This window comes from Narcine bancroftii, chromosome 14 (genome assembly GCF_036971445.1).
Source record: "Narcine bancroftii isolate sNarBan1 chromosome 14, sNarBan1.hap1, whole genome shotgun sequence".
Classification (NCBI taxonomy): Eukaryota; Metazoa; Chordata; class Chondrichthyes; order Torpediniformes; family Narcinidae; genus Narcine; species Narcine bancroftii.
In genome coordinates, this window is record NC_091482.1 from 43,574,947 (window position 1) to 43,591,542 (window position 16,596).

The window sequence follows — 16,596 nt, forward strand, 5'->3', positions numbered from 1 at the left end:
CCACCTTCAAATGACAGATGTACTGTACAATGTTGTTGAAAACGAGTAGAATGTGAATGAGACATGAGGAACATGCAGTAATTGGAAGGATACATTTTTAGGTTTTACTTTTGCACAGTCTGTGAGTCTACGAAGCTTTCAGTAGAGCCCTTGTTGATCAGGCATTTAGTGGAATGTCCATTTACCTTCATGGTCACTATGGAGTTCCTGAGCTGGTGAGGTCTGTCCTGATCTAGGACCATTAAGGCTAGGCCCCTGGAGACTCCGTACTCTTCACTTGAGTGGTTCCCACCGTCCTGGGTTGCCTGCGTGGATAAGATGGCGTCAACCTCATGGTGTGGTAAGATGGCCGCCCTCCTTCCTCCGACGATGATAGTGCTGAGTTTGACTTTGAGTCATGGCAAGATGGCCACCGAACCTTTTTGCACCGTTTCCTCATCGTCACCCTCCATTGGTGTGTAGTGCAGCAAGTGGATTCGGGTGAATTCGGGGCAGATGGCTTGGGATTGGAATTGGATCTGGGAGCAGTGTAGGCTGCGGACATCCCCAGGCTTCCCCTCATGTGACAAACCCTTGCCCAACAAACCCTCGCCCAATGCCCTTTCTTGCCACAGCTGGAACACACTGAGTCTTTTGCCGGGCAACAAGATCAGGGACGCTGGCTCTTGCCACAGAAAAAGCCCTCTTTAGCATGGGAAGCGGCATCTGTTGGGGCTGGGGTAGTGGGAGCAGCCGGTCCTTGAAGGGGTCGCTTGGGTGAGTGAACTTGCTGGCTTCAAGATCATCGTTCTCGAGCTTGGCTGTTCCAGCAATTTGGCCAGTTTAATGTGGCTAGCCAGGTCCTAGTGCCTCATGTACCTCGAGCAGACCCCCGTGACTAGAGTATCCCGGATCTGTTCTTCCTCACGAACGTGGCCCGTAGCTGCTTCATACTTGCACTTCTCGGTAAGCGTCCACAGATCCAGCAGCTAGTCAATGATGGTCTCTCCTGGCCGCTGGTGACGTAGAGCAAGTCAGTGCCTCGCTAGGTCCTCGTTTTGCAACTTCAGGTACTTAGCCTTCAACACCTCGATGGCAGCGTCCCTGATGACTGCATATCTTTTCGATCCTACCCTCGAAACAAGTGTGGACCTCCTGATGTCATCGGTGTGAAGATGTCTCTGATCAAGTTCAGGTAGTCCTGGAAGCAGTCTAGCCAGTATGTGAACTCCTCAGCCGTGTCGAGGGACGGAGGGTCTATCAGTAGCATACATGGCTTGAGTAGAGCTTCCATCATTAGGGAATAAGCTAATAAAATTGTAGCACGAATAAAAGCTCTCACGACAGGATGGAGAACAAACACTTTTACTAGCTTATAACTAAAGGTAGAGTCTTACAGTAGTCTTCAGAAGGGTTCTGGGTTTAGGTAGGAAATCAGGGTTATAAGTGAGCCGATGGGGGCGGAGCCAGCCATCAGCAAAACACACTACCAGTGAATCCCAGTTCACTTCAGGGCCACAATAACGTAAATCACCACCAACAAACACAAGTTTAAACATGATAATTTGAGGTACATTGAATGGGGGAGGGCGAGAAATTACTACCATGTCATGCCACTCTGGCTCGTAGCGGCAGCCCAATGTGGGAGTGCAGAGCAATGCCCGTCTTCCTTACCCGTAATCCCCCATGCCACTAGAACCGCTCTGCTGCAAACCAGAGCGGCATTGGGGCAGCAGCAAATCATGCCCCCCCCCCCCCACTTCAGCCAGGGGTTTCACTGTGATGCACACAAGCGCTGATGTCTCCAGAGTAACCGGGACAGCCAGTTCCCCTTTCAATTTGCTGGAGCAGGACACCGGGTCCAGGTTGACCCGGTTGGACCCTTTCAAATGGTTATATACCTGGGTCGTCAACTGAGCAAATTGCCTGGTTTTTTTTTTTTTAAATTTTTTTATTTTTCACACCATAAATCACATTAGCCATGATATACACAATTTCTTTTTCACACATATACAGTGACTTTTTCTCCCCACCCCCCTTTCCTCCCAAACCACCCCCCCACCCCCCCCTCTCATCCATTTTAGGTATACAATCTAGGTTGCATTAAGCCAGTCAGACAATGTTGTCATTCAACAAAATTACACCAGAAATTCTACTGAGTCCATTCTTTTCTTTCCTTCTCCTTCCATCAACTTAGGTAATGTTTGTCCCCAGTAGGTTTTCGCTATTGTATTTAATGTAAGGCTCCTATACTTGTTCGAATATTTCAATATTATTTCTTAACCAATATGTTATTTTTTCTAATGGAATACATTTATTCATTTAAATTTGGTAGTTTATTCCTTTTAATTTGGTTATGTATTCCATTAATATTTAAAGACATATAGTTCAGCGTAGACCTTTTATATTTTGTTTATCTTCTCTTTCCGTTTTTCCATCATTACCTTTCCTCCTTTTCCATTTCTGTTTTCTTATTTTCAACTCTTTATAAGACAACATTCCTACAACATCCAACATTTTCCTTATTCTCCTATTTCTATCTTATTTATCCCCAATCTCCCCTTCACCTCCTGAGTTGTCCTTTATCCCTTGTCGGACAACCACATCTCCCCTCTCCATTTGGATTTGCGAATCCACTCGCAAGCGTCAACTGATTTTGCAGTGACCGCTATTTCCCCCCACCCCGCCTCCCCCAGAAAAGATTTCACTTTTCATATGTCACAAAGGTCCCTCTTTTAATTCCCTCCTTATTCTCTCTATTCCATTACCTTCCCTTATTAATTCTTGTCTATACTATCTATATTTTCCTCTAAGTACAGATACATTCATGTATGCTCCTTGTCTCTATTCACTCTTATACCTCTTTACCCGCATACATATCAATCGTGATCATTTTTACTCTCATTACCCGTCTTCATCCCTCAGTCTATTTTTGTCTTTACCCACATACATATCAATTGTGATCATTTTAACTCTCATTACCCGTCTTCCTCCCTCAGTCTATTTTTGTAATTGTTCTGCAAATTTTCGTGCTTCTTCTGGATCCGAGAATAGTCTGTTTTGTTGTCCTGGAATAAATATTTTCAATACCGCTGGATGCTTTAGTATAAATTTATACCCTTTCTTCCATAAAATCGCCTTTGCTGTATTGAACTCTTTTCTCTTCTTTAGGAGTTCAAAACTTATATCTGGATAAATGAAGATTTTTTGCCCTTTATACTCCAGTGGTTTGTTGCCCTCTCTTACTTTTTCCATTGTCTTCTCCAGTACCTTTTCTCTTGTAGTATATCTTAGGAATTTTACTACAATAGATCTTGGTTTTTGTTGTGGTTGTGGTTTAGAGGCCAATACTCTATGTGCCCTTTCTATTTCCAATTCTTGCTGTAGTTCTGGACATCCTAGGGTCTTAGGGATCCACTCTTTTATAAACTCCCTCATATTCTTGCCTTCTTCATCTTCCTTAAGGCCCACTATCTTTATGTTATTTCTTCTGTTATGGTTTTCCATTGTATCTATTTTTTGAGCTAGTAGTTCTTGTGTCTCTTTAGTTTTTTTATTAGATTTCTCCAATTTCTTTTTTAAGTCTTCTACCTCCATTTCTGCTGCTACTGCCCGCTCTTCCATCTTGTCCATTTTCTTTCCCATTTCTGTTAAGGTCATCTCCATTTTATTTATTTTCTCTTCTGTGTTGTTTATTCTTTTTCTTAAATCCTTAAATTCCTGTGTTTGCCATTCTTTAAATGACTCCATGTATCCTTTAATAAGAGCAAGTATATCCTTTACCTTGCCTTTCTTTTCTTCTTCTATTTCACCATACTCTTCCTCTTCTTCTTCCTCTGGGTTGACCATCTGTTGTTTCTTTGTTGCCCTTTCCTCCTCTTCTTTCTTGTTTCTATTGTCTTCTGTGGTCTCTTCTTGCTGCAGGTGTTCTGCAGCTGTCGTTGCCGGCTGTGGAGATCGACTCCCCAGCTGGTCCCCCCTCCCGTCGGTGTGTTTTTTTCGCGCATGCGCGGTTGCGCACTTTTACTCGGCTCTGCGAGCCATTTTTGTAGTCCATTATTTACCGACCTGAGGGAGCGGGTTTCTCTCTCCGCAGCGGGCCTCTTCGGACAGGTAAGGCCTTCACCTTTTTCCTCCTTTGTCTTCTCTTCCTCTCTTCTTACCGTTGCTTTCGACTTTTCTTTTTTTGTCGCCATCTTCTTTCCACCTTTATACTCACTTTTCTGTAACTTTTATTTCTGTGCCTTTGTGTTTTCTCTTGTTTTTCCCGACTTTTCTGGAGAGGGCTGGAGTTCACCGTCCGGCCACTACTCCATCGCGTGACTCCTTGCAAATTGCCTGGTTAACGCCATTTTATATGGCCATTTGAACCAGGTTTTAGAAAATCAATTCGACCTCAGATATTGAGGGTGATGTTTACCACAGAGGAGTCTACTCTGGGTCAGGTGTTCTTGCCAGCCTAACATTCAGCCTCAAAAATAAATACCAGCATTAGAAGAACTTTAATATAAATGTTTGAATTGTGAGTGAGATAAGAAGATAAAATCACCCATGATCTGCCAGGGGCAATTCTAACAGAACAGAACAGGAACAGGCCCTTCAGCCTACAAAGTCTGTGCTGACCGTGATCTAATTTAAAGTTATCCCATCCGTCTGCACATGGTTTCTATCCCTTCATTCCCTTCCTGTTTATGTGTCCATCTGACTGCTTCTTACATGCAGCTGTTGCAGGTTTCCAGCACCCTTCTGGGAGTGTATTCCAGGCACCCAGCCCTCTCTGAAGCCCTTTTTACACTTGTGTCCCACTAAATCGGTCGTTCAGTGTTCCGGGATAGGAATGGCATTTTTGCTGTTCACGCTTAACCACTCCTAACTGGGACATTGCACATGTTCACACTTGCAAGGAGCCATCCCCGGGGTTAAGACGGCTCTACCTGTAACATCATGATGCATTGAGCGATGGTGGAGCTGCCCTAGATCCTGATCTATGTATTATATAACCATGTAACAATTACAGTACAGAAACAGGCCATCACGGCCACTCTAGTCCGGACCGATTTAAATGAACTCCACTAGTCCAACCTCCCTGCTCCCTCCAATCCCCTCAGATCCATGCACTCATCCAACCCTCTCTTAAATGACAAAATTGACCCTGCTGCAACCACCTCTTCTGGAAGGCCATTCCACTCAGCCACCATTCTCTGAGTAAAGAAGCTTCCTCTTATGTTACTTCTAAAGTTCTGCCCCCAACCCTTAACTTATGACCTCTCGTTCCAATCTTACCTACCCTCAGGGGAAAGAGCCTATTCACATCTACTCTATCCCCCTCATAATTTTATATACCTCTATCAAATCCCCCCTCAACTTTCTACACTCCAATGAATAAAGACCCAGTCTACTCAATCTTTCTCCATACCCTGTATTCTAAATACTGCAATCCAGGCAACATTTTAGTAAATCTTCTCTGCACCCTCTCTACCTTATTGATATCCTTCCTATAATTTGGAGTCCAGAACTGCATACAATATTCCAAACTTGGCCTCACCAATGCCTTGAACAGTCTCAATATCACCTCCCAGCTCCTATATTCTATGCTTTGATTTATAAAGCCCAGCATACCAAAAGCCTTCTTCACCACCCTATCTACATGAGAATCCACTTTCAAAGAACAATGAACCATTATTCCAAGATCTCTCTGTTCCTCTGCATTCCTCAACACCTTCCCCTTCACTGCATACGTCCGGTTTAGATTATTCTTCCCAAAATGAAGCATTTCACACTTACCTACATTAAACTCCATCTGCCACATTTCAGCCCACTTTTCCTAAGCAGTCCAATTCCTTCCGCAGTCCCCAAAAACCATCCTCACTATCCACAACTCCCCCTATTTTTGTATATTTACTCACCCAATTTACCACTCCATCATCCAATTCATTAATGTAAATGAAAATCATGATCTTATATTCAAACAAAATTAATTATAACTTATTAAGCTCTGTGTACAACACTGTTTGAACCCTTGAGCCCCTGTTGTTGTTGTGTCGACCTATATAAGCCTTTACAAGGGACCGTGGGAAAGTGCTAGCAATAAATAGCAATAGCAGACAATTTTTAAACAGTGTGGGAAAGTTGATAGAGCTATCATGCACAATTTATAAAGACTGTAAGAAAAAGTGACGGCGAACCTGTAGAGAAGAGGCTATATGCAGGGCTGCATGCATGGAGCACTCACGGAGGGATTTCTCTGCCACATGGCCTTCTGGAGGGCAGGTCTGACATCACTTTTTCCCATGGTCTTTATAAATTGTGTGCTATAGCGCTACCAACTTTCCCATGCTGTTTAAAAATTGTCCTCTATTGCTATTTATTTCTTCTCTCTCCCTCTCCTGCTGCAACTTTCCCACAGAACAATTTGTACCTTATTTTTCATCTTTTCTTCCTTCACATTCCTGCACAAAAACTTGGGTCATTTCTAACCCAAGTTAGAAACTGTTCTACAGTTGCCTGATTGCAATGCCAGGGATTGTACTAGGGATCAAGGCAGTCTATCCCTACCATGAGAGGATTTTCCTTTCACAATAGACCCTTTTTTAGGCAATTGGCTGTTAATTGCTGGGACCAATTGAAAATGTGAAAGGGCCTCATATATCTCCTTTAAGCTTCCTCTTTCCTTAAATTCATACCCACCATCTTGGGAGAGACTCTATCCTATCAATGCCTCTCCATTATAAACCTCTATCTGGCCTCCCCTCAGCCTCTGACACGCCAGAGAAAACAATCCTTTCCTGCACGTTAATACCCTCTACTTCAGGCAGCATTGATGAACCCCCACCGTAACCAGAGCCTGTAGTGTGGTGACCAGAACAGATGTAACACGACTCCCTGATGTTTATACACAATGCCCCCCGACAGACGGCATTGTACGCCTCTTACATGAACTTCAGGGCGGAGGAATACAAGTGGACTGCCCTACAGAAAGGATAATCTCACTGAAATATTCCATTTGCTGCAATCAAATCATTCAAATGCAAGGCCAGGAATATGCTTCAATTATGGTTTTTTAGACTGTAATGTCAGGAAAATCGAGGAAAACATTAACATAATCACTGCCCATGTGATCGTAAACACTGGGCACTTTTTTAGACTGCAAGTACCTGAGTGCAATAGTCCCAGTGGTTGGACGTGCTGTAAAGTAGATGACTGTCACTGAATTTTTCCAGTATGATTTAGACTGCAGGCTTCCTCCAAAAAGTTGTAGGGGTCCTGCAGGATAGATCGGGGTAAAGGAATTGACTCCAAATTCCTGCACATTCTTTTTTAGACTGCCTGTGTTGGGGCAAAATTCCTTGATTTTATGCCTGCAGTCTAAAAACCATAATAGGTTGTCCACCGAGGAGAGCATATTAACAAGATTGATGTGCCCGACTCTTTGGAAGGTGGAGCTCACATCTTCCCTATTCTTATCCACTGCTGCATTCGGAGAGTTATTGAATCTTGTCCTCTTGCCAGAATCTCACTTCATGATTCCTGCTAAATGAGTCAGGGATTGAATGGGGTGAGACTTTGTTCCCTTGGCAACCAGCTGGTGACTGACCAAAGGCAGCATGTCACGTAATCATTGGCTGAGCCTTCCAATACTTGATGGTGTTGGTACAACTTGCTGCCTGCATACAACCACCACACTGCCCATTTGGAGCCTTTGCTACCAGCCGCACGGTGAACTGGCCGAGAAAAATAAATATGGGGAAGCAAAGAGGAAGGCAACTCATGCAAGTGAACAGCAAGAGGACCTGAACACAAAGAAATCCTGTAATGTGCATGTGATGCCAGCAAACAACCACCCCAATTCCCCATTTCAACCAGCTGAAACCTCATTATCCCTCTGTCACTGATCATACAAGGAAACAAGACACCAACAGTGGCAGTTGCCTTAGACATAGAGAAAGCCTTTGACAGAGTAGAATGGAATTATTTATTCAAAGTACTAGAGAAGTTCAACCTACCAGGGAAATATATTAATTGGATTAAAGCATTATATAAGGGACCATTGGTGATGGTGACAGTAAATGGATATATATCAAACCAATTTAAATTAAGCAGGTCAACTAGGCAGGGATGTCCACTATCTCCCTCACTGTTCGCGTTAACTATAGAACCCTTGGCAGAACTGATAAGAACAGAAAATAAAATAAGAGGGATAAAAATAAAAGAGAAGGAATGCATCTGTTGGTTTCAGAGATATTTGTTGTCTGTTGGACATACACACAAACTGATCTCCTTCAATCAGCCACTTGCTGATGAAACTTGCCCCCTCTTGGGTTTTCCAAAAGATAACCTCTTCTTCAGGTTACCACAGAGAGTTCTTCTTTTTACCCTGTTTCAGGAGAAACACATTAACCAGCCACTTCCTCTTGTAATTGACTACAAGGGTTTAGAATAGGCTGAACTTAGAATTCTAAACCCATCTTCAAATGGGGTCTTATAGCAGGAGTGCAAAACTTGCAGTTTCCAATACCGACTCCTGCTGTAAACTGACTGTCTCTCTCTCCAAAGAGTATGGCATGTTTTTTTTTTCTCTGGCTGTAAAACCACATGACCCTCTATGAACAACAGACTTCAACCCAACTTGTATCGCTGGCACTGGCAAAAGATTAGCCAGTTTCTAAGCCTGGACATCTGTCCCTTTAAAGACAATAGTCCATTTCAATTCCACAACATCAATCCAATTAATAATTACTTATGACATCTTCATAGGCACTCTTCAAAGTCACTGTAGACAAGGAGTCTCTACTTAGGCATAGTTCTTGCATTTCAAATGAGATGTCTTTTGTTAAATGTTGCTGAGATGTCTGTTTGTGAAGTGTTCCTAAACTAAGCTCCCATAATTTATACCTTTTAAAGATATTTTTATCATAATTTTATTAACCAATTCTGTAACAATTGTCTGCTTTAAACTCCTCAAGACTAATTATTATTTAGGACTACAAATAGTTCAAAGCAAGGTAGATTATACTTTGTGTACAGCAACTAACACTGAAAACACAGTTCTAAGAAAAATTGACATGATTAATGTTTAGTCCAAAATTGCTGGTCCTGTCAATTTGGCTGGTTTTCTGGTCAGATCCTTAATGCTCTAATGATAGGAGAATCTGTTAAGAGTGTGGATGAACAGAGGCATCTTGGGGTGCAAATCCATACATCCCTCAAGGTTGTTGGAATAATTAAGGACCTTGGGATGCTGGGATTCTTCATGGAGGGATTGAATTCAGGAGAAGAGAGCTCTACAAATCTTTGGTAAGACCGCACTTTCAGTCCTGGTCACCTCATTATACGAAGGATGTAAAAGCTATGGAGAGGGTGCAGAGGAGATTTACCAGGATGTTGCCTGGAATGAGAAACGAGTCTTATGAGGCAAGGTTAGCAGAGCTGGGACTTTACACTTTGGAGCGTAGAAGGATGAGAGGAGACTAGATGGATGTCTACAAGATTATGAGAGGCAGATAGGGTGGACAGCCAACAGCTGTTTCCCAGGGCAGGAACAGCAAACACCAGAGGACATATGTACAAAGTGAAAGGAGAGGTTTAGGGGAGACATCAGGGGTAAGTTTTTTTCTACACAGAGAGTTGTGGGGGCCTGGAATGCATGGCCAAGGATGGTGGTGGAAGCTGAAATAATTGAGGCATTTAAGAGACTCTTAGACAGGCACATGGATGGAAGGAAAATAGAGGGTTACGGGGTAGGTAGGGTTTAGAACTTTTTTTGGAAGGAATATATGAGTTGGCACAACATTGAGAGCCGAAGGGTCTGGACAGTGCTATATTGCTCTATGTTCTACATAGTGTTTGCAGCTCTGCCCTTGTCAACCTTCTTGGTCACATGTTCTCAACACTCAGATCTGTGAGACACCACCTTGTGGTTACTAAATTATAGCTGCTTTCAGGTGGAATCGCCTGGAGAATGCTGCTCCAGAGTAGGCTGCAAGGGTCTGTGAAGGAATGTTCAGGTGGCAGCGCTGAAGGAGGTGTTTTGCCATCTGAAAGGTCTGAAGCATGGAGAGGGGCCACAGAGCAAACGCCGGCTCCTGAGTCCAGGCCAGGGCAGCCATCTGACAGCTCACCTCCCCGCTGCCTGACGCCCCCCGGTGGGGACTACAGGGCTGGGGTGGCCGGCGGGGGAGTACGGAGCTGGGCAGCTGGCAGGGGAGTATGGGACTGGGTCGGCCGGTGGGGGAGTATGGGGCTGGGGCAGCCATCCCCGAGAATCATGACTTATTGAAAACTCTCACCTTTTAAATTTAGCGGGATTTTGTGTACGTGCGTAAGCCCCATAGTGTCCCGCTAGCTGCCCCATCCCCGTAGTTCCCTGTCCGCCGCCCCAACCCCGTAGTCCCACCCTGGGGGACTGTCAGGCAGTGGGGAGGGTGGGTGTCTGCAGCGGGGAGGGTAGGTGTCCGCAGCAGGGAGGGTGGCTGTCAGTGGTTCTCCAACTGACTGTCAACAGCCTGCCTGCTGCTAGGCACTTGAGCTAGTAGCAGCTTTGCCTGAGCTGTTTTCAGATGCAACGGGGGATTCTTGGAGCAGGATATTATACCTACAGGAGAAGGGTTCGGTAGGTAAATCTCCTGGCCGAGTTTTCCACTTTCAGGTGGCTATCTGACGGCCACATAGGAGTACAATAGGCTGCTTTACAGTCGGGAATTGTGGCCACCTGAAAGTGGCTTAAGCTGACTAACCTGAATCAGCCTTCGTCCATTGTCTTCTTCCTCAGAATACTCTCACACAGACATCAGGCTCTCTGGCCTGCACTTCCAATTTTCCAAGATGAGATCAAAAGTTGCCCTCTCCCTTTTGGGACCTTCCACATATTGCCAGAGAGAACTTTCTTGAACATATTTGTTGGACAAGGTGCATTTCTATTCACTAAATGACCTGGTCTTGTGTAGCAGCAGGAGATAATGGCTTTGCAAAGAAAGAAAAGGCCTGGATCTAGAACCAACACTATGTTAACGAAGACATCAACTGAATAAAGGAATACACTGTGCGTGAGTAAATAATCAAGCAGATAAGGGTTTGTCTGTAGCAACTAACCATGTACCTTCACATTTTGGTGAGAGCTGAAAACATGTACTGACGGAGAATCTCGAAACATAAAAATATCAGTGTTTGTGGACTGCTCTAATAAGCTGAACATGTCTCTCTTTCCTTGCTAGAGATAAAAGATCAATCGAATAACTATGTGACCTATGAGTGGATTATATGATCTTGCTCCAGAACCTATTCCTGCTTCTACATTCTTAAACCTGCTCAGTTTTCAATCTCTTACTCTCATCCACCAACATCCAGGGGAACAAGTGGCCTGTTTTACATTATAGAAACAAATAAAAAGATGATTTATTTGTATGGTGGTGTTTTATTATCTATTCTCAATTGTAGGATACAGCACCATTTATTGTCCATCATTAGGAAGGCAATGATCAACCTCTTTGAACCATTGGAATCATCAAACTGGGAGCAATTCCCACAGCTTTAGCCCAGCAGGGCAACGTTGTCCTCCCACAGGTACCATCCATTTATCACCCAGTAACTCCACTCTCTGCTGAGATGAAACTGCTTACAGTCTCAATGAACTTGCAAACTTCAGTGGATCTGAGAATAAACTGATTATTCTTTGGTTTGGCTTCGTGGACAAAGATTTATGGAGGTGTATGTCCACGTCTGCTGCAGGCTCGTTGGTGACTGACAAGTCCGATGCGGGACAGGCAGGCACGGTTGCAGCGGTTGCAAGGGAAAATTGGTTGGTTGGGGTTGGGTGTTGGGTTTTTCCTCCTTTGTCTTTTGTCAGTGAGGTGGGCTCTGCGGTCTTCTTCAAAGGAGGTTGCAGCCCGCCGAACTATGAGGTGTCAAGATGCACGGTTGGAGGTGATATCAGCCCACTGGCGGTGGTCAATGTGACAGGCACCAAGAGATTTCTTTAGGCGGTCCTTGTACCTCTTCTTTGGTGCACCTCTGTCTCGGTGGCCAGTGGAGAGCTCGCCATATAACACAATCTTGGGAAGGCGATGGTCCTCCATTCTGGAGACGTGACCCACCCAGCGCAGTTGGGTCTTCAGCAGCGTGGATTTAATGACTGATTATACAAATTACCTAAATACCATTTGTGCCAATACCTGCTCTCCATGGTGTTTGCTTTCTCAAATATATATTTTAAACTTATTTATATATAGAATCGTTAATTATAGCAAAATATAACAGAGCATTAAAGTAACATTATTAAACAAAATATGTTTTAAGATATGGCAATGCTTGAAAATAATTATTAAACATGGTATCTTGAAACAAGAAGGGTTTAAAACTAGGTAAAATTTTCAGTACAGGGTACTGAACAAAATGATAGGAGAAAGGGTCAGGGAGAAGAGGGAAGGAGGGGGGAGGAGAGAGGGGTCAGTCGGGGGATGTGTATGTACCTGCCTCCACCACTGTGTCTGGCACCTCCTTCCATGTGCTTGCACGCACGTCCATTTTAAACCCCACCCCTCAGCTTTTAGTTCTGCGCTCTCATCTTAGATTCTCCCACTCTGGGAAACAGACTGTCACTATTCACTTAATCTATGACCTTCATGATATTAGAGACCTCAGTAAGATCCCTCTCAACCTCCTACAGTCTCAGGAAAATCTTTAACCTTGCATTCAATCCTTTGAACATCTGAAAATGGCTTGTGAACCAGCATCAATTTTATTTAGTTGTCTCTAAAGCGTTTACTACTTTACTTTCGACTGGCAATCCTGTTTGTTTCAGAAAGACTATGAAAAGATTAGAGATAAAGTTACTTTGCAGAAAACAATAAAAAAAATTTTCTTAAAAGGAACAAAATATTATTCTCTAGTAAATCACAAAATTCTGCAGACACCATGGTTGAAGTAAAAAACATAAAACGCTGGAGAAGCTCAGCAAGTCAAACAGTGTCCTTTATATAGCAAAGGTAATGATACATAACTTAGACATTTTGGGCTTGAGCCCTTCATCAAAGTATGAGAAAATGCTGGCAAGTGTCTGAACAAAAGAGTCGGGGGGGGAGAGGAAGAGGGGTGGAAAGGCAGATGATAGGTGGAGGAAGGATTGAGGGAACAGCAGCAATGAGGGGGAGGGGAGATAGTAGGGCTGTGTGGATGAAAGAACTGGAAGGACAGGAAAAGGGGGAGGTGAAAGAAAAGGCAACTGGTTTAATGGAAAGTAGTAAAGTCAATGTTCATGCCATGTGGTTGGAGGGGGCCCAGATGGAAAATATGTTGTTCCTCCAATCTGCGGATGGCCACAGACGTGAGTGCAGGAGTGTGACTTGGAATTGTGGTGGTTGCCCACTGGGAGGCCGCTGTGGTTGCAAGCGGAGCAGCAGTGCTGAGTGAAGCGATCTCCCAGTCTCTGTAGAGAATGCCACAAAGTGTGCACTGGAGGTGAACAACTGAAAATGGCTTGTGAACCAGCAAAGGACATGAGGGGAGGTGATCAGAGGTGATGAGATAGGAGGTGGTGTTTCTTCACTTGAAAGGACCGTTTGGGGTCCTGGACAATGGTGAGAGGAGGTGTAGGTGCAAGTGTTGCACCTCCTGCGGTTACAGGGAAAGGTGCCAGAGGTGCTATGGGTGGGGAGGGATGAATGCACAAGGGAATTGCAGAGGGCATGGTCCATACAGAAGGCTGAGAGAGGAAGAGAGGGAAAAATGTGTCTGGTGGTGGGGTCTTGTAGTAAGTGCCAGAAATTCCGGTGGATGATGTGTTGGATATAGAGGCTGGTGGGGTGATAGGTGAGGATGAGGGGAGGGTTCTATGTTGGTTGTGTCTGGTGGCAGAGGGGGCCAGGGCAGTTGAGTAGGAAATGGAGGATTTGTGGGTGAGGGCTGAGTTGATAGTGGTGGAGGGGAAGCTATGTTTGTGGAAGAAGGCTGACATTTCAGAAGATCTGGTCTGGAAGGCCTTATCTTGGGAACAGATGGGCTGGAGATGGAGAAATTGAGAGGATGGAATCCTTGCAGGAGACAGGGTTTGAGGTAGTCCAGGTAGTTGTGGGAGTTAATGGGTTTGTAATATGTTGGTGGAAAGCTTGTCTCCCGAGATGGAGACAGAGAAATCCAGGAAGAGGAGAGCGTTGTTGGAGATGGACCAGGTGAATATGAGATCAGGGTGGAAGTTGTCCACAAAGTGGATGAAGTTGACAAGCTCATCATGGGTGCATGAGGCAGCCTCGATGTAATCGTTGATATACCGGAGGAAGAGTGGGGGGGGGGGAGGGTGTTCTTGCCTGTGACAGCTTGCAGCATGAATTGCTCCATGAAGCCCACAAACAGACAGGCATAGCTGGGACTTATGTGGGTACTCATGGTTACTCCTTTAATTTTGAGGAAGTTGGATAAGTTAAAGGAGAAGTTGTTTAGAGTGAGGACAAGTTCTGCCAGGTGGAGTAGGGTGGTGGTAGAGGGTGACTGGTTGGGTCTTTGGTCCAGGAAGAAGCGAAGTACTTTCAGACCTTCTGTGTGGGGTTTAAAGGGATTGGACATCCATCGTGAAGATGAGACAGTCCGGTTCAAGGAATCTGGTAATTGAGGAGATGGTGGGCATGTGAGCTGTCGTGGATGTAGGTGGGGAGGGATTGGACTGGGGAGAAGGAATAGAGTCAAAGTAGGATGAAATTAGTTCAGAGGTGCAGGAGCAGGCAGAAACAATAGGACTACCCAGATATTTGGGGTTGTGTATCTTGGGAAGAAGGTGTAAGAGAATGAGGTTGGTGGATGTGGAGGGGAGGTGATCAGAGGTGATGAGATAGGAGGTGGTGCTGAAGACAATGGCTTGATGTATAGTGGTGGGGCCCTGTGGGAGGGGACGATAGGAGGTGTCTAAGAGCTGTTGACTAGTCTCGGCAAGGGAGAGTTCAGTGGGCCAGATCACAACTGCACCACCCTTGTCTGCAGGTTTGATGGTGAGGTTGGGATTGTTGCAGAGAGAGTGGAGGGCAGAGCATTCTGAGGAGGTGAGGCTGGAGTATTTGCTCATCAAAGAGAACATGAGTGAACAAAGAGATGAAGGGCTCAGTGGCTCAGGTGCTTCTGTGGATAGAAAGGGTCTTGACCCAAAACAATGTCCACAACCATTTCTCTCTAGACGCTGCCTGACTCCCTCCAGCCTCGATTTTCTTTCAAGATTCCAGCATTTGCAATTTTTGTATTAGAACCATAAAACACTACAGCACAGAAACAGGTCCTTCTAGAGTCTGTTCTGAATTATTACACTGACCTGCACCCGGACCATATCCCTCCATACCCATCCTATCCAAGCACCTGTCCAAATTCTTCTTAAGTGTCAAAATTGAGCCCGCATTCACCACTTCATTTGGCAGCTCATTCCACACTCCCAGCACATTATGGTGATAAATGAGAAATACAACGGTTCAGTCCCACAAGTAGCCAGGTGTGATAAAAAACCATAATTGTCCAGCTGGATGACACTATCTCCTGGATCCATTTATTTAGGGCACAGAATCATTTGCAAGGTTGCAGCTTTCTGTTCTGATCTTGTTATGAGACAATCATAACAAACTTCCCTAGGATATAAAGGGATAAATACCGGCCAGGCCAGAGAGCTCTGTGGCTGGAGAGAAGTCTGCTGCTCTGTAGGGTAGTTACGACAAGATGAGGGTTGAACCAAGGCAGCAGCTCAGGTTACCCCCATACCTCCAGGAATGGGGCCTGGAGCAGACTGTGAATTCAATAGGTGAAGCCCAGAGGTACTGAACCGTCGCTCAGTAGCAGTGAGAGATGCAGTACAATCGGCGGGGAAACGCTGTACCATCAGGCCAGCGCTCTTCCATCGGCGGGGGCCGCTCTTCCATCGCCGGAGGCCGTGGTCCCATCAGTGGCGAGGTCCCGAGGCGCTGCCGCTCTCCGCGGGGACTGCCGCCTGGCAGTGGGGGCACTGACGCTCGGGATCAGGCCGCGGGCCCTTGGCCCGCTCCAGGCGGTACTGCTCGTACAGGGGTTTATAGATGTATATCCCGCCCGCCACTCCCAGAACCACCGCCAGGCACATTTGAGGGAAGGTCAGCCTGCCCGGCAGCATAACCACTCACGGGGCCTGGCGCGACCCGCTGCCTGCAGCAGGACGCATGCGCAACACACCACCTAGTCCCGTCGCCGACCCGCTGCCTGCGGAAGGACGCATGCGCAACACACCACCTGGTCCCGTCACCGACTGCGGCAGGACGCACGCACAATTTACGACGCTCCGATCACGTGCTCTGAGCCGGTGGTTTCCAGGGTCCTGAAGCTCGGGGCTGAGCAGCTGGTTGGTGTCCGTCCACTGACGAGGCCGCATGAACTCAATGATTTTACATCGTGTGTGGAAGGACCGGGGTTGCTGCTCCTCCGGTAATTGGGTACCAGGCTCCGGCCCCCCGCCCTGTCCCGGTTCCCTGGTTTCCAAATGTTGCCGACAGTTCTGTTCTGGGCCATTGCTCCTACTCGGAGCTGCCCCACAGTCCCAGGTGACATTCCCCTGCTGGGCAAGCCCTTCATAAACATTAAACACCTCGAATTTATTGGGAAGCTCTTTTTACAAAACCCATGACT

At 45.6% G+C, this 16,596-nt stretch overlaps 1 protein-coding gene across 1 annotated transcript; it reads right to left on the reverse strand.

Annotated features, from left to right (window-relative positions):
* Positions 1-15,471: 15,471 nt before the first annotated feature.
* LOC138749275 (protein PIGBOS1) lies at positions 15,472-16,191 on the reverse strand. The gene has a single exon (XM_069910451.1). The coding sequence runs from the start codon at positions 16,085-16,087 to the stop codon at positions 15,881-15,883; it is 207 nt and encodes a 68-aa protein (XP_069766552.1). The 5' UTR covers positions 16,088-16,191; the 3' UTR covers positions 15,472-15,880.
* Positions 16,192-16,596: the final 405 nt, after the last annotated feature.

Bases quoted from the DNA above. Each gene is read 5' to 3' on its own strand.
- LOC138749275 (XM_069910451.1), bottom strand. From the start codon at position 16,087: ATGCTGCCGGGCAGGCTGACCTTCCCTCAAATGTGCCTGGCGGTGGTT.